The 24,143-nt window shown below is 32.2% G+C and overlaps 2 protein-coding genes across 4 annotated transcripts; both read left to right on the forward strand.

Annotated features, from left to right (window-relative positions):
- The first annotated feature begins 1,404 nt into the window (after window positions 1–1,404).
- LOC111710091 (AP2-associated protein kinase 1) lies at window positions 1,405–15,016 on the forward strand. 3 transcript variants are annotated; one of them, XM_023484133.1, is made up of 24 exons: window positions 1,405–1,506; window positions 1,863–2,012; window positions 2,279–2,323; window positions 2,614–2,703; window positions 2,977–3,081; window positions 3,220–3,307; window positions 3,782–3,834; window positions 4,283–4,351; window positions 4,666–4,739; window positions 5,623–5,683; window positions 5,924–6,037; window positions 6,364–6,429; window positions 6,914–6,970; window positions 7,317–7,421; window positions 7,690–7,813; window positions 8,099–8,155; window positions 8,873–8,993; window positions 9,631–9,685; window positions 10,015–10,074; window positions 10,478–10,545; window positions 10,788–10,847; window positions 11,405–11,472; window positions 11,599–11,633; window positions 13,801–15,016. In XM_023484133.1, exons 2-24 carry the CDS (start codon window positions 1,896–1,898, stop codon window positions 13,819–13,821), a joined length of 1,713 nt encoding a protein of 570 aa, XP_023339901.1. In that variant the 5' UTR covers window positions 1,405–1,506; window positions 1,863–1,895; the 3' UTR covers window positions 13,822–15,016. The 3 variants fall into 3 exon arrangements, with proteins under 3 accessions (XP_023339901.1, XP_023339885.1, XP_023339894.1); XM_023484117.1 differs by lacking the exon at window positions 11,599–11,633 and having other exon boundaries at window positions 13,801–14,209; XM_023484126.1 differs by lacking the exon at window positions 11,599–11,633 and having other exon boundaries at window positions 1,408–1,510; window positions 13,801–14,209.
- Window positions 15,017–16,926: 1,910 nt separating this feature from the next.
- Window positions 16,927–22,640, forward strand: LOC111710124 (clathrin light chain). The gene is made up of 9 exons (XM_023484163.1): window positions 16,927–17,519; window positions 17,611–17,678; window positions 18,230–18,329; window positions 19,155–19,260; window positions 19,478–19,568; window positions 20,722–20,783; window positions 20,999–21,073; window positions 21,258–21,306; window positions 21,817–22,640. The coding sequence occupies exons 2-9, from the start codon at window positions 17,616–17,618 to the stop codon at window positions 21,898–21,900; spliced, it is 630 nt and encodes a 209-aa protein (XP_023339931.1). The 5' UTR covers window positions 16,927–17,519; window positions 17,611–17,615; the 3' UTR covers window positions 21,901–22,640.
- Window positions 22,641–24,143: the final 1,503 nt, after the last annotated feature.

The raw sequence follows: 24,143 nt of genomic DNA on the forward strand, positions 1-24,143 counted from the left end.
GGCCTGGAGGTAATTCTGAAAATCCGGAGGCTCGGTGAGTGCAATTCAATGCAATGTAGAATGTAGATTGCATGAGGAAGGGATGCAATCAGATGTAATATTAAAAGAGCCCCCTTCAGGGGGGGGGGCACAAGTAGGGGGATAGGCGGTGTCCATTGAGTACTTCTGCACTTCCCTCCTCATGAGGGGGGTGCTAGATTTATTTTGTAACACAAATTTTTTTTAATTGATATGATCCTTTTTGCTTTGTCCCACGAAACATGACAGTATGCAGGATGACTTGAATGTCGTCTTGATTTGTTATATAATTTGCTGCGTTTATTTGTCAACCTAATTTTAGAAGTAAATTTCTAGAGATAATAATCACAAAATTTCCCTTGTCCTGCCATTTCCAAAATGTGGTCTGCCTTTTTTGTGCTTTCAATATTGCCCGAGATATGAAGAATTTCGTTCAGATTTCGACAATTTTGCTTTTATTTAACAAAATTGAAATCTGAACCAAACTCTTTTTATCTCCGGTAATATTGAAAGCACAAAAAACGCAGACCACTTTTTGGAAATGCCAGGGCTAGGAGAATTATGTGATAATTGTTTCAAGAATCATACATGTTAAAGTAGATAGAATACTAAATGTTACAAATAAATTCAAATACCAAAGACGACTTTCAAGTCATCTTGCTATTGTCATGTTTCGTGGGACACCCTGTATATGGTTTGATCTTTCCCTTAAGTGCTAATTGAGAAGCTATTCTGAAATGAAATCTCGGGGGGGGGAGCTATGCCCCCCTGAATCTATCAGGGGGGTGTAAAGGTCCTGCCGCCTCCGTCTTCGCCCTTGTTTTGAGGCACATTAATTTTTTTCACAAATTTAAAATTTGTAAGAGAAAATTCAATATTTCATTTATTCCCTTTAGTATGGATTTCTAAAAATCTTCAAAAATTACACTTGAAAAAACATTTAGAACGAGGATTTTGAGGCGGCTCGGACGAGAAAATGAGGAGAATATGGCTCGGACTAGGAATAGTTGAGGTGGCCTTCCTCCCCTCGTTGATTGTGTATAGTGAATATATTGAAAAGTTTCGCATCAGCTGCATCAAGTGATCCTACAAGTTTCTTCTATATACTGAATCTTTCTACTTAATTACGATGTTGGTTGGGGAGTTTCGAGTTTCAGTGTTACATTTTATCATTTAGGGTTTTAAACGTTAAGTTACTGTGATTACCTTAAATTCATTCGAAATTCATTGTTACTGATCAGATGTTTGCATTAGAACTTTTTAAATTTATCCAAAAAGTAACCTCTTATTTTTTTCATTATATTTCGTAATCCTTTCTACTAGTCTGGGTTGAGGATTCCATTGGAAGGTTAAAAAAATGATTAAGCCCGATTTGATTGACTGTTCTATCTAGACTAATATATTTCAGGGATATAAGTAGCAAGATAATGTGCAACGAAAGTTAAACACTGCTGAAAACTGGGAAGGGGCGCAATATTAATCTTATAGGCAGGTATTTTTTTATAAAGTGACTATTGTTAGGTCTATCCTGGGAGGTCCAACTTCAAGGGTCCGGGTAATTTCCTAGTAAGCGATTTTTGGACCCCCCCCCCGTATCAATTTTTGTACATTGCCACTAATTTTCAGTAAAATTATTATTTATTTTTTTTTATTTTAGGGTTAGGTTAGGTTAAGACAATTTCTGGGCCGAGCTCTTCGGCTAGACCTGTCAACTCTCTTGACGTTTTGTAAAACAGTAAAATATGACCAGTCAAAGAAATTATGGTTCCGGAACTTGGATATTTCTTAGAGAACGATTTGTAGACACAGCTGATCTGAATTGAAATAGAGTTTAACATTTTTAGGCCGACGGAGCGGTGGAGTTAGATCGGGAGAAGATGAAGAAAATATTCGGGAAGATTGAGAACAGAAGAGATGAGAAGGAGAATGAGAAAGCTCACAGTAGCTATATCGGGAAGAAATTCAACGTTGGCCGGCATACGGTCATCATTGAGGTATTTTTCAGTTTCCCGTCAAATGTGATACAGTTGTCAGGGGTTTCTTTTTAGACCTATTAATGGGATATATACACAGATTCTTGAAAATACATATTCCTTAAGCATTAAGGTATGTCCTTTTTAATTTTGGAGGTAAAGATTGGTCGGTAAAACATGAATCGTCCACTTGTCAATTGTAGGTTTTCATCTTAAACGGATTATTTACCGCGTAAACATAAATAGATTTAAGATAAAGATTTAATTATTGATTGATTGAATTTTAGGATGTTGTTGCAGAAGGAGGTTTTGCGATTGTATTCCTTGTTAAGGTAACAAATGTAGAAAACAAGTTTGTTTTTCATTTTCCAAAAAAGATTTTTAGTTATAATCATCAGTTCTGAAAAATTTCAGCTTTGTGTTTGAAACACTACTGATTCGTTTTGAAAGCATTATAGTGTTTCTGACGAAACGATATTTTACTTCGTTCTTGCCTTTTATCTTCTGTCACAGTTAAACTTAGATATAGTTTAAAATCTGTAAAATGGTCTAAAACTGTCTCAAATCTACAGCTAACCATGATTAAGTATTTACATCCAGTAATTACAGTTATGTATTTAAGGGTGCAAATGGTGCGCGGATGGCTCTAAAGCGCATGTGCGTGAATAATGATAAAGATTTGGCTGTGTGCAAACGAGAAATCAATATTGTGGTAAGCTTACAAAATACTTTAAGTTTATGTAATTATTCGTTAAAATGTAACAACCATGTTAATAATTAGAATTATAAAGTTTAGATGATTTTTTATTGCATAGTTTAAAGAAGCCATAAAATGATATCGATGGTTTAAGCAATATCAGATGAGAGAATTAAATTTTATTTTTAATTATCTGTAAAATGTAAAATATAATAATCAAAATAATACATTAAACATTAAAACACCTTATCAATCAGTATTTTTCTGATAATCACCTTTTTATTTTAGTCTAATCTTACCGGACATAAGAATCTAATCGAGTATGTGGACTCTTGTGTTAATAGCTCAGAGGGAGGAGTACATGAAGTACTCCTCCTCATGCCATATCACAAGGTTAGTAAAAGCTGAATTACATTAATGTTTGCTAATATTGTATGTTCTATGTACACGTGCATGCACTGCAGTTGATAAATAAAATTGTTATATTATGGGTTCATCTACTGCAGCTGATGTATAACTGTTTATATATAGGTTCATGTACTGCAGCTAATGAATGAGAAGCTATCGACTGGGTTTACTGAAGCTCAAATTCTAGAGATATTCTGTGATGTTTGCGAAGGTACTTAATTGAGTGATTGGTTGATTAATTGATCTCTTGATGTTTGATTGATTGATTGATCTGTTGATGTTTGGTTGATTGATTGATCTGTTGATCTTGATTGATTGATTGATCTGTTGATATTGATCTGTTGATCTTGATTGATTGATTGATCTGTTGATGTTTGGTTGATTGATTGATCTGTTGATCTTGATTGATTGATTGATCTGTTGATCTTGATTGATTGATTGATCTGTTGATGCTTGGTTGATTGATTGATTTGTTGATCTTGATTGATTGATTGATATGTTGATGCTTGGTTGATTGATTGATCTGTTGATGTTTAGTTAATTGAGTGATCTGTTGATCTTGATTGATTGATTGATCTGTTGATGTTTGGTTGATTGATTGATCTGTTGATCTTGATTGATTGATTGATCTGTTGATGCTTGATTCATTAATTAGCTTACAACTGTTAATAATTAACTAATTAAGGACTCGCAAGGTTGCACCATTGTCAGACTCCAATCCTTCATAGAGATTTAAAGGTGATAAATTCAAACAAAACAAATTTTTTTTATTTCAACAACTGTTATTTTTATGAAAGTTATGCTTTTAAACAATGCTATAAATACTTTTCTGCTAAACTCCAAAATTCAATGATAAAGGAAAACCTTGAAAAAGGTTTGTTCCCAGTTCAAAACTTCCGAATACAACAAAAATGGTAATTTTCGATTTTTAGCATTGATCAATCTTATTCTTTTTATTTCTGATGTCTCAAAATTTCCAGAAACCCTTTTACTTGGGACCAGATTTAATGATTTGCGAGACATGTTTGAACCGCGTAGACGTTTTTTAACCACTTCTCTTCAGCTTGAATCAGTACACAAGAGAATTTGGTTGATCTACGTCTGCACGGTTTAGCTACTTCTCACTATTAATAAAATCAGATCCTTGGTCTCTCTTCAGTACTTATTGATTAATTGATTGTTTAAGGTTGAAAATATCCTGCAGGCAGATAAAGGTCACTTCATCCTCTGTGATTTCGGATCCGCTACTGCGAAGGTCAGCTCGTCGCATCTTATATTATTTATGATATTCACAGGGTGTTTTTAGCTAGAAAACAATTTTTTTTATAATTAAAATTGCTTTATAAAGTTTCGCCTACTGTTGGAAGTAAAACCCTGTATCGTGTTATTGTCCATGGCAAATTTTATTCAACAATTGGTTCAGAATTAACATCCAAGGATTTCCAAAACGCAAATAAAAGTTCTTCTGCTACAGTATTAATATTCATATGTATATATCAATTATTTGTATATATTTCTTTTTAAACTGTTAATGCATTTGATTTTAAATTTGATTAATCTTGTCCTAAGGTTCTTGATCCTGCAGTCCACGGTGCAACTTTTGTAGACGAAGAAATAAAAAAATATACAACTTTATCCTACAGGTGATATTATATATTCTTCTAAACATATTCAGTAAGTTTATCCTACAGGTTTTATTATATATTCTTCTAAACATATTCAATAACTTTATCCTACATGTTTTATTATATATTCTTCTAAACATATTCAGTAAGTTTATCCTTCAGGTTCTATTATATATAAATCTAAACATTTTCAGTAAGTTTATCCTACAAGTTTTAATCTATATCATTCTAAAAATATTCAGTAACTTTATCCTACAGGTTCTATTATATATAATTCTAAACATATTCAGTAACTTTATCCTACAGGTTCTATTATATATAATTCTAAACATATTCAGTAACTTTATCCTACAGGTTTTATTCTATATCATTCTAAACATATTCAGTAACTTTATCCTACAAGATCTATAATAAATCCTTCTAAACATATTAGTTACGCAACTTTATCCTACAGTTTCTATTATATATCCTCTAAACATATTCAGTAGCGTTTTTGCTAAAGGTTCTTTTATATATCATTCTAAACATACTCACGTAACTATATCCTACAGGTTTTTATGTATCTTTCTAACATCTAGAGTAACTTTATCCGACATGTGTTTATTTATCTGTTTAACATCTAGAGTAACTTTATCCTACGGGTGATTTTTCCTTTTAACATCTAGAGTAACTTTTTCCTACATGTGTTTATTGATTTGTTTAACATCTAGAGTAACTTTATCCTACAGGTCTTCTAACATCTAGAGTAACTTTATCCTACAGGTGTTTATCATCCGTTTAACATCTAGAGTAACTTTATCCTACAGGTGTGTTTTTGTATATCCTTCTAACATAAAGAGTAACTTTATTCTTCAGGCTAGGCTCATTTTATTAAATGTATCTTTACGAAAACATGTTTCAGGGCTCCCGAGATGATTGATGTTTATAACATGCAACCAATAACAACTAAAGCAGATATTTGGGTAAATTACTTAAATCTAAATTACTCAAATATATTGGAAAGAGTGCAGCTTATTGTTGAACAGAATTAAAGGAATTTGACAATATTAAAGAGTTTATGGGAGATAAACTTTCCATTCTTTTCCAATTTTTAAACTCTTCGCTCAAAACAACTTCATTTCACCTTAGATTTTAAAATAATTTTCATCCCTGATATGATAATATATTTTTTTTAACGATTTAAATATTTGATAATTATTCAGGCGCTCGGTTGTATGCTTTACAAGCTTTGCTTCTTTACACTTCCATTTGGGGAGAGTACACTGGCAATTCAATCCGGAAACTTTACATTCCCACCTACTTCTAAATATTCCCAGGTTACCTTACTTTATATTCCCACCTACTTCTAAATATTCCCAGATAACCCTTACTTAATATTCCCACCTATTTCTAAATATTCCCAGGTAACCTTTACTTAATATTCCCACCTACTTCTAAATATTCCCAAGTATTGTTAGCTTCTCAATCCCTTACTAATAAATATTCCAGGAATGGTTTACTTTATTTCCCAACTCCCATCTTCTTACCATGAAATGTAATTTTCATCAGAATGACGGTTGAATGTTGATGGTAGTTTATTTTGTTTCATCATCATTAAATCATAATTGTCATTTTCAAATCAAAATACTAATTTATTGTTTAGAATCTTCATAAGCTGATCAGATACCTTCTAACTCCTTCAGCAGCAGATAGACCAGATATATTCCAGGTATTAATCTTTACAAACACCTGAGCCAAGTTGATCCTTGTGATGGAATTTTGCCAAATATTAGAATCCTCGTGTGTAAATACATTTTTCATCTTGATTTCATTTTTATGTGTTCAGTGGTCGAATTTAAAGAATTTGAGCGGCGGTTTAAATTTAAGCCGAGTTTAAATATGGTTGGTTCCACTTAAAATTGTATCAAATGTTTCAAGATTTAAGCCGGCGCTTAATTTAAACTGGGTTTTGGCGGATTTAAACCGCGGCTCAAATTCTTTAAATTCCATCTCAGTACACTTTCTTAGAAAGACAAAAAAATTACAAGAGAAGCTTAAATATTAAAAATTTTCTTATCTCATTGCAATTTTCCGTTCAAATATTTCCTTGTATTCAGTTTTTTAAATCTTGAAAATATTATGGCTTCTTAAGATCAATGACTCATTTCTAGGTTATCAAATGTAACCTGTCCCGAACCTTATTTATATTTCAGGCTGCTAGTTTAGCTTTCCAGATTGCCGGGAAGAAATGTCCCATTCAGAATTTACATGTAAGTTAACTTAGAACATACTTTACAAGATTCCTCTTTTAGAATTAGAATTTATATAATACTAGCTGAAATGTCAGTGAAATTTAAAAAAGAAATCGACTATTCGAATATTTACTCCAAATAAATATATATATATATTTATATGAGCTGTGAGCTTTATTATATGGAAGATTTTCAAGTAAACGGGAAACGCATTTTTTTTTTGATAAGATCAGATAAGGAGTGCCCAGACCACTATCCGGGCTAACACCACTGAGCTAAATAAATGAGTTAAATGCTGTTTGAATTCAAGCACGCTCTAGATTCTAGACATATGATTATTTAATATAAAACTAAATGATTTCAGCATGTTCTGGTTCCTAGCGTCTCTAGTTTAACTTTAAACACTCCACCAGTCCAGAAATATGAAACAGACACACACAACAAGGACGCAGACAAACTCTCACCTCAGGTAACTGGAGGGTACATTGCGTTAAACTATTAAGACATTAAAATTACGTGTCAATTTGTCAAGTTATTAAATAAATGGGATGGTGGTGATGTCCTATTTGATGTATGGCTGCCTTCATTTTGGTTCAAATCTTCCAGTTTATTGGCTGCACGCCTAATTAGTGATTAGAAGATTTGAACCAAAAATGAAGGCAGGCCCCCCCCCCTCTACATTAAATAGGACATCTACACCAAAATTGTTTATAATTACTAATTATTCATGTTTAAAGTTACTGCCTGTCACCCCTGCTAAGGTTGGCGCCCTGCTCCCACAATCACCCTCCCACCAGGCTCTGGGGTCTGCTGTGCCCCTGGATACCAAAACATCTGTTGCCCCTAGATCCAGACCTAAAGGTATTCTATCCTGAAGTTAATCTTTACATTTGTAATTTCATTCATTTATGATTTATTGATTGATTTTGATTTATTAATGATTAATTATTGATTGATTTATGATTGATTAATTGATTGATGGTGAATGCATTGCTGATTGAGTGTTTGATGATTAGTTGATTGATGCTTTATTGATTGAACTATTTGTTGTTCCACTTGATAAAACTTAATTTGTTCCATGGATTGAAAGTGGTTTCACTTGATAAAACTTACTTGATGGAAAATTTTGATGTATTTTTAATCCAGGACATACTTCTGCTAAGGGACCCCTTCCACTTCCAATTCAGTCAGCTTCGCTTTCAGGTTTTTATTATTATATTATAAAAAGCATAAAAAAACTGTTTACGAAAAAATAGTTGACCCTAAGGTTTTTATCAATTTTACTATATACGCCTGAACCAAAAGGGCCCAAATTTTGTGTGGGACCTCACATGACCCCAGGGAAAGTTTATACATGATCAAAATTTCAAAATTTGGCCCCAGCAAAATTCGATTTTCATAAAATTAAAAAAATCCATGAATTTTTTTCTTATAAAATCCGCGAACTTTTTTTGTTTGTTTTTTACAATGTATATAAAGAGAAAATGTTCACAATTGTAATAGAAGATGGGCGCCCTAAAACCCTACTTTTATAAACTTTACTCGATCTCCTTTTTTACTTTTTGTAAGTTTGTGCTATAAAGCTTTTCAGTCTGTCAATGTTATCTTTTTCAACCACACTTACCTTTGGACAGTTCATTCATTTTTTTCATTTTTTATAAACTGTTCGAAACTTCCTTTTTCTCGGATATTCGATATATTTTTTCGCTTTATTATTGGAAATAAAGTTTTTAAAGGGGCAGCAAATAAATTTTTGGGGTAAAAAGCATCAAAAAGAGAGGAAAACTTTGACGTTTAATTTTTCCCAAAATAGTCATAACCCCCCTCCCCCCTGTGGAGCGGGATGGTAATTTTTAAATATCTATCTCTGTCTTCTAACTATTTTTTGAGCTGATTGTTAATATTCTAATATCTGATTAGGACGGAAAGGGGAGGATTCTCAACCCAAACCTCAGGTTCCAATCTCCGCAAACAAACCTCAGGTTTCTGTCTCCGCAACCAAACCTTCTAATCCGTTCCCAATAAAGGATGTAAACTCTAGGAATATATTCATCTCTTTCAAAACTCGATATTAATCTACAGTTACCCAGTTGACCCAGATTTCCATATTTGTTGTTAATTACTAGCAGAAGTTCCCGGCGTCGCAGTCTTGACCGTTGTATATTAAAAATCCACAATTACTCAACAGAAAACTACTTTTTGGAGACGAAACGGTAATATTAGGGATAAGCCTTTCATTCAATGCCAGAGAGAAAATTTTTTTGAGGTTCTCTTCCCGCTAACTGTAGCATTCTTACAACATGTATAGTCCGACGCGATACGATATTTTTTTATATTAGATTAAACACAGATTGATTTACTCGTTCATTTGTATTTGATCGATCGATTAAATAATATATAAAAGCATTTACTCAAATCAAACTCAAATAATTGAAAACGTCATTGACGGTTTTACGAAGAAATAAACTACCCCTAGAACTGTGACTTAATCCTNTCTCTGCACCCGGTGCGCTTACATCCAGGGTTCAAAATAAAATATGTCCTAGGGGAAGTACTGATGGGTTTGACTTGTCTGGGGACCAGAATACCCCAGCAGTACTCTTTTAATAAATAATTAAAATATTCTACCCCCTGGCCATTCTTCCCTGTTCTATAAGACAAGAGATTTGTTTTATCAGGGTTGAAAACTCAGATTATCCTTCAACAAATCCATTCGTTTCAGACGTTTTTCAGGTACCCTAATATCAGTCTTATTTCTTCGATTCGATCTTTATTCATTGAATTGTAAAAAAAATGACTTCTAGGGAAATAAATTTTTGGGATAAAAGTATGAAAAAGGATGAAGAAAAAAGCTTGATTTTTCATGTCCCATTATTTTTTTCCCTTAGATTTTAAAAATATACACCCTCTCTTTTTCCTCTCCTTTTTTGATCTTGTTTTTTGTAAGCATTTATTTCTTTTAAAATATTCTAGGAATTTTGAGCATTTTTGATATTTAATTGCCATTACGTAAGTGCAGGTTATAATTTTAAAATTTGAAGTAAACCATTTACATTTCCTAGGATCCAGCTGGTAGTGGGCCGGTTAGTCTGTGCAATTTACCCTCTGATACAGTTACTAAGGTACAGATTACTCACGACATAGTTGTACATTGAACACTGTACAATTTGCTTAGTACACAAAACACATATACTTAAAGGAACTGTGAACGTAAGTTCAATGAAGCCTTCGTTTGTATAGTTACATGCCCGATTCACAACGGTTTCATTTAAACCAATGTCAAAGCAAATGTGAATAAGTTGAGAATTAATAATTTTTATTTGCTCTTGACTTTACAAGTAACTTAGGATTTGTTCAACAGAAACCAGGAACTTGAAGGAAAATTCCAGAATTTATTTATTTTTAAAGTGCCAAAAGTTAATACTGTGAACCACGTATGCAACCCCCCTTAAATGGAGGGGCACTTAAAAAATAGTTGACAGTCACTCTAAAAGACTTTTAACTTTATTTTTGTTTTTATTTCAGAGCTCTGAAATTGCTAAACCTAGGCTGGGACATCGTCGAAATACTTCAGATACGCAAACATTTCAAAAGTAAATATTTTTATTTTCATTCGTACAAGATGTTTGGAGAAAGTTTTTTCTTGAATAGATCATTTTGAAACAGTTTATAGATTACCAAGCTGAAGAAGGGGTCTTGTCCGGGGTAATTTAAAATTGATTTGGGGAAAAGACGACGACTAATAATTAATTAATTATTAATAATAATAATTAATAATAATTAATATGTTTGTTCAATTATATAGCTTTTTTTTCTGATAATAAAATTTTTTTAGTAATCCGTTTCTATCAGTTAACCCTGATCCTACCCCAGGACCTCAGACCCTTGGGAACAGGTATCATAATTTTTATTCATCTCACTGTGAGTCGATTTGCAGGGATCCATATTTTCTCAAACACCCTCCTACTTCTTCTAACACTAAAAAAGGTTTTAATCGAAATTGCAAGATCTTTTTTTGAAAGATGGCAATTTGGTGTTGAAGTTAGGAAAGTTTTAAGAAATATTGATAAGCTGGATCCGGATCCATTTTTCTACATGACAGATCTAGGATCCGGGTACACTTCAATACATGACAGATCTAGGATCCGGATCCATTTTCTACATGACAGATCTAGATTCCGGGTACACTTCAATACATGACAGATCTAGTCTCCGTATTAATTTTCTACATGACAGATCTAGGATCTGGGTCCATTTTTCTACATGACAAATCTAGGATACGGATCTACTGTTCTACCTGACAGACTTAAAATCTGGTTTCATTGTTTTACAGGACCTATCTAGGATCCGGATCCTCATCAAAATGAAATGGATCCTGGTTTAAGTATTGAATTTCCGATTTCCATTGCATCTATTATTTGACACAGCTGGTCCCAGCTCTACTTGTTTCAGGGTTAAAGGTTGGAATCCGTTTGAAGATTCAGTCAACTTCGGGGCCATGTCTGAGGATGTTATTTTTGGTGAGTTGAATTTTGTCGTTTCCTACACGTATAACAGAGATGTGAAACTAGCTTGCTAGCTGATAATTTAAAAAATCGAATCTGATTCTTTTAAACGAACATTATTTTTACAAATTAAACTTTTAGGAGAACCCGGTGGGAAAGGGGCGAAAACAAAAAAGGTTATTTAATGTGTTCAGTAGGGTAGGAGTTGGTAACGGTGAAGGTTCAACAAATTTAACCTGCTTGCTTGATATTTTAGAGGAAAAATAAGATTGGGAATCAGAGAGTTATTAAATTTTATCGGACTTTGATTATCAAAAGGGTTGAATTCGCAGGTTTTAACAAAAAAAACCTTTTCTCATCCAATGCCATTTTGAAAAAAATTCCCTCTACGACAATCAACTAGTTCCCAGATTGGATAACTTAATCGACCTGGGGCCGGGTTGGAAAAAGAATTTGTCTTACGGCTTGAAAGGTTATCAATGTCATTTAAATACAATCCTCCTCCTACATTCTACAACCCCCCGAATAATATTTCCAGTGAATTTTAAGACAAACTGAAAGTTGGTTGGGGTTTTTTAATAGGAATTGAGTTTTTGCCACAACCTCAAATTTTCTAATTTCTATATCTCTGCAACCAGTGGGTATAGACCTTTGATATTTCAAACTTAGATTATTTGATCTAACAAAATTAATAGTTTGAAATTTCTAAGGTTTACGACATTGGGTTGCCAAGATATAGGGATGAAAATATTTGAGTTTGTGGCAAAAACTCAGTTTCTTTGCGTTATGAAAATGTGTAGTTTCTGTTAACATATTTTCCAAGTGAAAGACTGAATATTATTTTCTCTTTGATTCGAACTCAATTTATATAAACTAAATTCAGAGAAATAGCAGTAATTTAATTGCATGTGTATTATTATTAACTAATCGTGGCAATTAGAAAACCTTAAAGGCATGTCTGAAAAAAAGGTGTAGCTGTTAATAGAATGTAAAAGGGAGTATGCGCCATGAATGATTGGTGGTATTTGATGAACCGTTAGGATTTGTAAGTTGTGAGCTGTTCGATGCTTACAACTATCACCAAAAGATCACTGAATATTACTGTTCATATTTTAATTTAACATTATTAGCTTTGAATGTATAGTTTCTGGAAATATTAAATCAAGATGTAGCATGTTTATTAAACTTTTAAGGTTAACTTATGAATATTTTTACCCCTGTTGTATTGTATCTGTAGAACTAGAATCTTCTCAGATCCTCTTTTCAGCTTCAGTGTCTTGAATTATGATCCATCTAACTAGAGACTGACTCTAAATAATTAACCGGAGGCAGAATTTAAAGAATTTTAACCGCCTCCCTGAACCGCCAAAAACCGCAACAGAGAGAAGTTAAATTAGTACCGATCAATAAGTACCGATCGATATCGATTTCAATTCGGGATCAGCCCTTTACCCCCTTTAATTTTCGCGAACACTCCCTTTAAGTCTTGATTAAAAGAATTACACGCTATTGATTCTTTGTTGAAAGTATAAAGAATACTTATAGAAATTGTTAATATGACACCTACATCCAAACCCTAAGTTTTCACGTTAAACAACGTTAGTATTATTGTCAAATTTAAAATGAGAAGGATATGCGTTTTGAAAAAATTACTGTTGTGTAATTATTTAGTTTTTGATCCCGCTGTAATAAGATCATGACAGGTGTTATTATTTTACTAGGGACCCTAAGTGCTTACTTACTAATTTATAGCAGACAAGGACCGAATGCTTTGTTTTTGATCCAGTGCTAGGAACTCAATCATGTTGGTCTGGTTGGTTGGCACATAATTTAAATAATTTAATTGTTTTTTGTATAATAATTTTTTATTTGTTCTGCTAGATTCAAATTTGGTGCGAAGTTTATCTTCATTTCTCTCTCATTTATTGATTTTCAGTGAATATTATATTCGTGAAAACTACGTAACCTGATTGACTCAGTATATTGCGTTTACTACACTGATTCAAGATTTGGGTTTGCATGCTATTGCTAAATGTTTCTAAATCCTCGTTAGTTTTATTTTCTATAAATTTACCATGTAGCTTCTTAAGAACAATTTATAAATAGATATCAGAATCCATGGTATTGGTCATCAAATATTTTCTCCGTAAAATTTACAACTTACCCTCTTCTGATAGTTTTTCCTTTTGGAAAGGAATCTATACATATAGAACTCTGGATTTGTTTATTTATACAACTTTTTAACAAACAAAAAAGCCCACTTAAGTCCTTGAACTCCGTAACATTAATGATATTAAGTACATAAATTCACTACTAATTTGATTTTTAAACTTTTTTTTGCAGGGAAAGAATTCGACAGAATGAAAGGCGGAAACGGCGATGATCTCTCCGCCAGCAGTCGCCGAGATCCTTTTGGCAGCGCGCCTTTTACCCAGTCATAGAATTACTAAGAATATTTAAAACCTTGTCACTAGTTTATGCTCTTATTTAAATAGAACGTATATATTGAAAATGTGCATCTGTTAAACGGCCTAACATTCCTAGGAGTTAGGATCTACAGTAAAAACAGGAGGTTAAAAGTTAGTTTATGTAATCATAATATTCCTTATATATTGATAGAAATTTAGACTAGTTCATTGTTTTTTGTCAACAAACGTTCAGCTAAGATAGTTAAATGTGCTGCTAAAATTTCTACCTGGTTAGATTAATTCCTTAAATCTGTTTCAGTTTAAAATTTAGTGCTCCAAATATTGTATTTAAACAGTAGGCTTATGTTAAGCTTAACATGATTAATATACAATTGGCAATTTGTTAAATAATATCTTTACTTTCAAATCATATTTTTACACGTTTAAGAAAATAAGATTATATGGATAAAGGCTAAAACAAACCTTGATCAGCAATTCGGCCTTTGTTTTAAATTTTTAACACGATTTAATAGACAATTAAAGATTTAGAATTAGGTTTTGAATGTCCCTGGGTTGTTCTCTCTACAAAGGATACATAAATATCGTTTTATCTCGTAAACCAACAAGACGAAAACTTTTCTTTCAGTTGCGAGAAGAATCCATAAGCTGACCCGGAATTATAAACCTTGCCATTATTACTTTAGGTATCTGGTTTCCATCGTGAGCTTTTCATCAGCATTTTTTCTAAATTAACATTTTCTAAAATTGTAACTATGATACAACAAAACTCGAATTTTGCATTGTTACATTGTTAAACCTGCATTTTCACAAATATTTTATTTTGAAGAAAAACACATTTTAAAGATTTAAGGGGATGAAGGAGCTGCGATGGAGAACCATCCAGCTAGAAATAAAGGACATAATTCCGGGTCACAACAAAATCCCAAGTTGCCGCAGGGTTTTGGAATTTCCTTCTTGTTTAAAACATATGAACAAATTATAAATATTAATTTTATATGTACAATGTACATGTTCATGGTTAGTGCGTAGTACACCAGTATCGATATTATTAACTTGGTAAATTCGCAGAATTATTTTATTTTTTATCTTTCAATGTTTCATTTTGTTCCTGTTTATTTGCATTTTACATTGTCCCGAAAAAACTTAACGACACCATGAAGTAAAACCGGTTTATTCTGTACTTGATACTTATCTGAAGGGAATATGTCAACATAACTTCAAGTGATCTTTTATTCTAACAGTTTCCTGTCCGATTAACAAAAGGTACTCGTTAAACTTTCATCGGAGGGTCATTATTTTTATTATTTTTGTTAATAGTTTCAATTTCTTTCCTTTTCTCTGCTGATATTCCGTAAGTCACTTGAAATTACATTGATAGTTCTTGTATTAATCCCACATTATTTTATTTTCAATTTGTTAATTTTATTTTGCCAAATAGTGAATTTAATACTTTTTATTTAAATTTTAGAAGAAAGTTATGTTCAAAAGCTGATTAGCATTTAGATTATTAAATAATTCACTAGCTTGTGTAAACCCTGTAAAACCGGTTTTTATTTACCCTGTAGTCTGAAGAACCAGTTCTAGTGTTTACCAACATGTGATAATGTAACTTTCTGCATATTAATATCAAAATATTTTATTTATATAATGAATTATATTTAAACATAAATTCAATAAAGCTTCCAAAATTAATTAGTAATTTCTGAATGGGTTGAATGAAATTTTGCGTTATGATGATTTCCAATTTATGATTTTTGTTTATCTATTCGATTGTGTTCTCCAGCTCCTCCAGCTTACGTGGTTTATGGGTTTTATTAAAAATCATTGAGATACAGGGTGTCCCATTAAAGATGACGGTTTGTAAATAGTTTTGAGTCGTCTTCTATACACTGTATGAGATATTAAAGGTTTTTAGAAGAATTTTATTTAGTTAAAAATCTTTTGCGCTAATATATTTTACTTTGAAAAAATTTTACTATTATATAATTCCTTACCAATATTTTTATTATTGTCTTTCCTATTAAACAACTTAAAATATTCTGGAAGACGACATTCTAAACTATTTACCAACTATCATGTTTTGTGGGACACCTTGTATCAGAAAGATGGGAAAACTTCTGTTTAAACTACAGTCTTAATTTTTCTTTAAATATAGTTTAAAATATTTTCATCGACTTTATTTACAAGAATGAAACTTCAGATACTACTTAATAGATTTTATCAGCCTTATATTTCTTTAAATTATTGTTTACTTTCCTAATAAGTATATAAATTGATATTGTATTTACTACCGTTGTTACTGTCAGCCCAGGGGAGGAACAACAATTTCTGGTCCGACTCCGAGCCACAGTCTCCTCTTTTTCTAGTCCAACTTAACTTCAAATCTGCGTACCTTTAAAAGACACCAATTCTTGATGACAAAACATTTTTTAATCATGCCCACGTTAAAGCATAAATAAAGAACTGAATGCTGTAAGTCTAAATAAATATTTTCAATTAAATCAAAGTTTTGCAGTTCTGTCCCTTAACTTTTTTCACGCATCTTCATATATTACCGGGTTACAAAATATTCCGAGTTTATAGAACTTCGCATTTTTTAGTTTATTAAATTCTTTAGAAATTTTCCGATGTCAAATTAGAAAAACGAAACATATAGAAATATTTTGCTATTTATTTTAGATCTTGAAGATCAGCCACTACGTAGGAAAGTTTGACATCAATATCGTGGATTCGAAGTTTCCAACATGATATAATCATTTCTAAAAAGAGTTCTATCTTGAAGGATTGAATGCTTAAAAGCTTTAATATAAGGACTAGGATTTCGAGGTGGCTCGGAAGAGAAAATGAGGAAAATGTGGCTCTGAAGAGAAAATGAGGAGAATGTGGCTCGGAAGAGAAAATGAGGAGAATGTGGCTGAGACGAGAAATTGTTATTACTGGCCTTCCTGCCCTCGTAAACCATGTTGTAGGCAATCTTATAGCTATATTATTGTAATCCAAGCATAGATGAGCCTCCTGGACAATTATTCCTGTAGCATACGCTCCTGAATCTAAGCTACCAAGAATATGTGAAAAACTTGGCATAGCAAGTCATCCAAGAAAAAGAGGTTTGTCTGAAAATTGTTAAAAGTTAAATATTAACTCGAGTTTTTTGACCATTTTTTAATATTTCCCCTCTGGGGTAAGGAAGATAAAATCAATACTAAGCTTTCCTATTACATCTATCTCTCTATCTTTACTCCGTTACAGGGCTTAAAACCAGCTGGTTCTGTGAGGTCTGTGAGGGGGTCTAGAGATATATACGTCCTTAAAGAGATTGTATACTTAACTTAAAGTGAATCTCCATTTATATTGGCATATCAGATTCACAATGGTACCCTTTAAACTATTTTCTTATCAAGAATGATGAAGTAATTTTTGATATCCTATCTTAAAATTGCTTACTTTCATTTGCGGCTCCTGATGAATGTAACTCACAAATTGATGCGGTAGGAGAAAATGAAGGAAATAAAGAGAAATTGAATCTTTTCAATACAGAAAACCTCCCAGTAATAAATTTTATAATGGGCTTTAGGGTACCGATGTAAATAGACCATGAATTGAGAGACACTTAAAAGATAAAGAAATTATCAAGTAAGTTGATTCAAAAGTTAAAATAGATACATTGTTTCAAGTTTTAGAAATCTTACATTCTCAATATTGCCATTAACTTCACACACTGTAGACAAGATGTCAGGATTCGAGGACGATTTCGGAGAGATGGTTGAATCCAAGGATGAAGACTTACTCCAGGTACTTAGATACATAGATCATATGGACTCCAGGTATTCAAACTTAATGTAAATTCATTGAGGATTTGAGATACTGGATTACCTGTAAAGGATGAGTATTATGATTTGCAAAAGTATAAAAAAATTTAATTTTGTGACTAAATCAAGGCTAACGATTTCCATTTAAAGCAATTTCAGTACTGGGTTACCCACAAAGGATGAGACTGTGAAGACGACCTGAAATTCACATATAATATTCACATGGTTAAATTTTGATAATCTTTTAATGGTTTATTTAATGATTTGCCACAGAAAGAACAAGTATACATTTTGTAGAGTTGTCTCATCCTTTGTGGGTAACTCTGTAGTTGATGGGAATTGGGTAGAGTCCTGCAGTTATTTAGAAAAATTTGTCTGTTTTGTACCTTAAAATTTACAAATCTCTCCCAACTTGATAGTTTTACGGTCAAAGAATGTTTATTACATTTTGGAAGGTTACTACATTATCTTTGGTTCTGCTATTTTTTAGATGATTTAATTTTCTAACTTAAACATTATGGTTTTATTGCTCAGGGTGAGGTTGAGGTTGAGGAGGATCCTGCTGCTGAGTTCCTCTCACGGGAGCAGCAGCAGCTCGGAGAAATAGATCAGGAACTAGGAGCAGCTTTCTCAAGTAGGTTTATAAACATATAGGACTAGGAGCAGCTTTCTCAAGTAGGTTCTGAAATATATATGACTAGGAGCAGCTTTCTTAAGTAGATTCATAAATATATAGGACTAGCATCAGCTTTCTCAAGTAGATTCATAAACATATAGGACCAGGAGCAGCTTTCTCAAATAGGTTTAAAAACATATAGCACTAGGAGCAGCTTTCTTAAGTGGGTTCATAAACATAAAGAATTATTATACCGCTTTCTCAAGTAGGTTCATAAACGAAAAGAATTACGAGCAGCTTTCTTAAGTAGCTTCATAGATATATATGACTCGGAGCTGCCTTTTCAAGTAGGGTTATAGACATAAATGACGGAGCAGCTTTCTCGAGTAAGTTTATAAACATAAACTTTCTCAAGTAGGTTTATAGAAATATAGGAATATGAACAGCTTTCTCAAGTAGGTTCATAAAAATATAGGAATATGAACAGGTTTCTCAAGTAGGTTTATAAAAATATAGGATGATGAACAGCTTTCTCGAGTAGGTTCATAAAAATATATGAATATGAACAGCTTTCTCAAGTAGGTTAAAAAAAATATAGGAATATGAACAGCTTTCTCAAGTAGGTTCATAAAAATATAGGAATATGAACAGCTTTCTCAAGTAGGTTTATAAGAATATAGGAATATGAACAGATTTCTCAAGTAGATCTATAAAAATACCTAATTTCGTAAAGCATGGTTGATCATCAAAATGTGGAAAATCATATGAAGAGCAGTTTCAAAGCAAATCTTTAGTATTTAGATAGAACAGGCATTTCTCAAGCTTAATTCCTTTCTTTTTCAGCAAGCACCATTGCTGTTTATGGTTCAAGGCCTGCTTCCACAGAGCAAGCAGAAACTGTTTCTCCTGTTCAATCTAAACCCGTGAAACAGGAACCAGCTGTTCTCAGGTATATTTTAGCATTAAACGAGGTACCTAATTCAATTTTAACGGCGTTACAACGATTGAAAAAGTCGTAGATATTCAAATTTTAGATTAAAAATTAAAAAAGAAATAAACAATTTACTCTACTTTTGCTCCCTCAATGACATCATAGTTGATTGCTCCTATCTAAAGTCAAATTCTCTTTTTTATTCCCTAAAAAACTGGATTTTGTTCTTATTAAGGGAATGGAGAGAACAGCAGATGATTCGATTAAAGACGAAGGATGAAGAAGAAGAGAATGATAGAGAGGAGCTTAAACAACAAGCAGCTAAGGTAGAATAAAGGATAAATATTAAAACATGAATGCAGGATGAAGAATGAAGGATAAGGAATTAGAGATAAAGGATGAAGGATGAATGATTAAAGACGAAGGATGAAGAAGAACAGAAGGATAGAGAGGATCTTAAAAAAACAAACTGCTAAGGTAGAATAAAGGATAAATGTTAAAACATGAATGCAGGATGAAGAGTGAAGGGTAAAGATTAAAGATAAAGGATGAAGGATAAAGGATGAAAAAGAAGAGAAGGATAGAGAGGAGCTCAAACAGCAAGCTGCATGCTACTAGGTAGGATAATGAATAAATGTTAAAGGATTAAAGATAAAGGATGAAGGATTACGGATTAAAGACGAAAGATAAAAAAGAAGAGAAGGATAAAAAGGAGCTCAAACAGCAAGCTGCATGCTACTAGGTAGGATAATGGATAAAGGATAAAGAATTAAAAATAAAGGATGAAGGAATAAGGATTTAAGAAGAAGGATGAAGAAGGAGAGAAGGATAGAGAAGAGCTTAAACAACAAGCTGCTATGGTAAGAGAAAGGAGGAAGGATGAAAGATGAAGGACTAAAGATTAAGGATTAAAGATGAAGGATTAAGGATAAAGAATTAAGGATAAATATAAAAGATAAAGGATAAATGTTAAAAGATAAAGGTCGGATTAAGGATAATGGATAAGGATGAAGGATAAAGAATAAAGGATAAATGTTGAAAGATGGAGGTTGCATTAAGTATAAAGGTTGAAAGATGAAGTTTGGATAAAGGATAAAGGTTAAAGGTTAAAGGATAAAGGTTAAAGGATAAATGTTGGATTAAATTGTGATTGCTTATTTGTAATATCTCATGCTTTGTAAATATATGAATGAAAATTAATATGAATGAATGATAAAGGATAAAGGAGAAAGGATACAATATTAATGATAAAGGATAAAGGAGAAAGGATACAATATTAATGATAAAGACGAGAAGTAAAGCAAGTTGCCCAAAAAACAGGCTATTGAGCAAGATAAAGGATGAAAGATAGCAGATGAAGGATGAAGATAAAGTTAAAGGATATGAGTAAAGCTGAAGAATGAAAGATATATTAAAGCAGAAATCTTTGTTTTAAAGAAAATCTTTAATTTCCATCTAATTTCCTAATGTTTGATTTAGGAGCTGGAGGATTGGTATAAAGTGCACCAAGAAACTTTAGAGAAGACTAGAGCAGCCAACAGGTTAAACAAAATGAAGAAGTTTAGAGGAGTAAATAATGGGATTTTCCGAGCTAAGCAAATTATATTTAAATTTTTCCCCTGAAAGATAGAAGCTATATCTTTATAAAGTTCTATATATTCTATACTGTATAGGGAAGCAAGACTAATTAAGTAGATAGAAGCTATATCTCTGCAATAGAATGTTTATAATAAGTTCTATATATTCTATACTGTAGGGAAGCAAGACTAAGTATAGATAGAAGCTATATCTCTACAATAGAAACTCTTGAGCCTGGAACCGAATGGGAAAGGTAGAAACATTTTATTTTAATTCAGAAAATATCAAGTTGGAAAATATCGACAGAAGATGATTCACTGAAAATTTGTGAAAAAAATTGATAAAAATATTAAACTTATAAATTGCGGTTTAATTTGAAACTTTGCAGGATCCTAAATTGTTTTAATTGTAAATCATTGAAAACATTTTTATTATAGAGTCTCAACCCTGTGTGATTTTAATCAGAAAACCAGCAAAAATATCAAGGTGATATTAATTTCACTGAATACTACATACTCAAACTAAAACACTGAACACTGAACCAGGAACTAGTAAACAATTAAACCTTGAATATTTATTTTTGAACAGTGAACAACGAACATTAAATACTGAACATTGAACCAGTAAACAATTAAACCTTGAACACTGATTTTTGAACAGTGAACAACAGACATTAAATACTGAACACTAAACACTAAATACTGAACATTGAGACATTATACTTAACACTGAACACTGAACAATGAAGAGTTATCACAAGAGTTTTATATTGAACAGTGAACACTGAACAACAAAAAATCTGTGATGAATCTTTTTAAAGAAAACACACATACGAGTTTTAAACTTTAAAAAACTTTGATTATCAGCTGTAGCTCTGATGATCAGCTGTAGCTCTGATTATCAGCTGTAGCTCTGATTATCAGCTGTAGCTCTGATTATCAGCTGTAGCTCTGATTATCAGCTGTAGCTCTGATTATCAGCTTTCTCTGACTTTAGGATGTTTCTCGAATGAGATCTATTATTCTACAGCTCAAGCAGAATTCACCAGCAACAGCTGCAGCAACAACAGCAACAGCATAGGGGCCAACAGATGTGTTTAAAGCAACTGCAGCAGTTATTTATTAACAATATTTTATAACTACAGTATTCAACAACAGCTGTGGGTGTCTAAACATTGTTTAACAGTTAAGATAAATCATTTCTGTTTTACTTAATACCAGATTTTAGTCTATGTGAGCTGGGAACTCTTGTATTGTGGATATCGAGATCATTACATGATCTCGATCTTCTGTTAATCTGCAGATTAAATTAATCTTTATTTATATCTGCAGTGTAATTGAATCTCGAAATGATAACTGATATAAAGGGATTAAGCATTGATCCTTAAATTAACAGTACCCACACTGGATATCGGAATCAAAGGATCGAGATTATGAGTGTCCATTACAAAAGTTCCCAGCTAGGAACGTATTAAAAAAAATCTGTTTCTCGACATCATACACTGCAAACAATAAAGCTGAGCTGCGACGGATTTACATTGTGAATCTTTAATTACAAATTAACGACATCAGTATTCAATAACTGTCTTTTTACTGTTTAACAGTTAAATTAAACAGCTTCTAATTATTTCCAACATCTGCACAGCTGTTCACGAAGCTTGGCAATTTGTTAAAAAGTGATGTCCTCATTTTGTCCAATTTGAAATTAGTCTTTCCCACAAACTTAAAGTTTCAAATCTCTATAGTTTTGCAACCTGATGGAATAAACCTTTAATATATCAAACTCAGATTATTTGATCTAGGTATAAGCAAATCAGAGTTTATGGCAAAGACTCAATTCCATTCCAAAGAAAATTCAAAGTTTTTTATTTTTTTTATTTGTTCTAATATAAATTTTTTTACCAGCTTCAGTATTTGATTAAGAATTTTTCATACTCTTTCAATTTACCCGAGTTTAATAAGAACTTTGATTTGTACAAAACCAAATAATGTAAGTGATCTTTTTCCATGTTACATACAGGTTAAGGTGGGTATCTGTTGTACATTGTAACTTAACAATAAATACAATTTTACGTTTCTCGTCTTGTCTTTTACTATACTGGATATTTTCTTTTTGTTTTAATATATTTAGAACGAATAACATTAAAGATTACAATGAAATGAAGTTTTAAGCTTAAAAAAGTTGTCTAAAATGTAAGCGTACTAAAATCCACGAAATAACAAACCAATGAAACTCATGAAACATTCCAATGAATCCCCTGATGTACACTATGTAGTCTGCACCCTGCGGCCTGCAGACAATGTTGATTACTGAAATATTCTGAAAATACATTAGTTGTCATTAGTTTTACAGTTTTTAACATCTCCAGAATCTCGTTTATATTATGTAAATTATTATTTAGTATTTCTGAAAATTTTTTATTACAAGATGTTTTGAATTGTTAGTCAACATTTTGAAATACATTTCAGTTTACTATTATAAGTTATTTCAATTTTCTTCTTCTCAATAACAAGAAATAACGAAAAAGTTTTGCTAAAAAAATTAGGGGTATTAGTCCCAGCCCTGTAATTTTTTTTAAAGTTCACTTTATCCATACCAGATTATTTTTCAGATCTAATGTTAATAAGATCTTTGTTGTAAAATATATCGGCTTCGTTCGTCACACATCCACCAGAGTCTGTTTTAGATCCTGTAAGAGCGATCAGAAGAAAAGAGAGATTGAGTATTTAATGTAGGAAGGAGTTTTGAGGATTTTTCAGGTTTTGATTTATATTTGAGATCCATAATCAATGTCGTCCTTTGGGTCCTATGTCAGAGACTTTGGGACAAATTTAACCCAGATTGGGACAGATTGAACCCTTGCTAATGTGGTTTGAACAATTTGCAATATTTCCGACTATTTTTGGGGTCTTGGTGGTCTTTTCCTGCCCGGACATGTCGTAATCCTTCAAATATTCATTTTTCCCTTCTTAACCTCATTTAACCACCATTACAGGTTGTAAAATCGTTTTAAAATGCGTTCTGGATCATGTATAAGGGTTCTGCTTGGTTTTTGTATAGCCTAGTAAAAGCATTGTTTGGTAACCGAGCCTTCAAAGTGACCTTTTTCTCTGGTTAATATTCTAGATATTCCTACAAGAAGCTAATCCACCTTCAGGAAAACGCTCCTTACAGTTACGTCACAACAAGTGAACAATCTGCTTGACGCCAACCTGGCCAAAAATATATCCCGTATAGAAATACTGAACTTAAACAAAATTTGAGCCGACAATTCTAGAAGTAGTACCCTACAAAAATATCAGCGAAACTTATTGACCACACCT

This window comes from Eurytemora carolleeae, unplaced genomic scaffold, assembly GCF_000591075.1.
Source record: "Eurytemora carolleeae unplaced genomic scaffold, Eaff_2.0 scaffold136, whole genome shotgun sequence".
Classification (NCBI taxonomy): Eukaryota; Metazoa; Arthropoda; class Copepoda; order Calanoida; family Temoridae; genus Eurytemora; species Eurytemora carolleeae.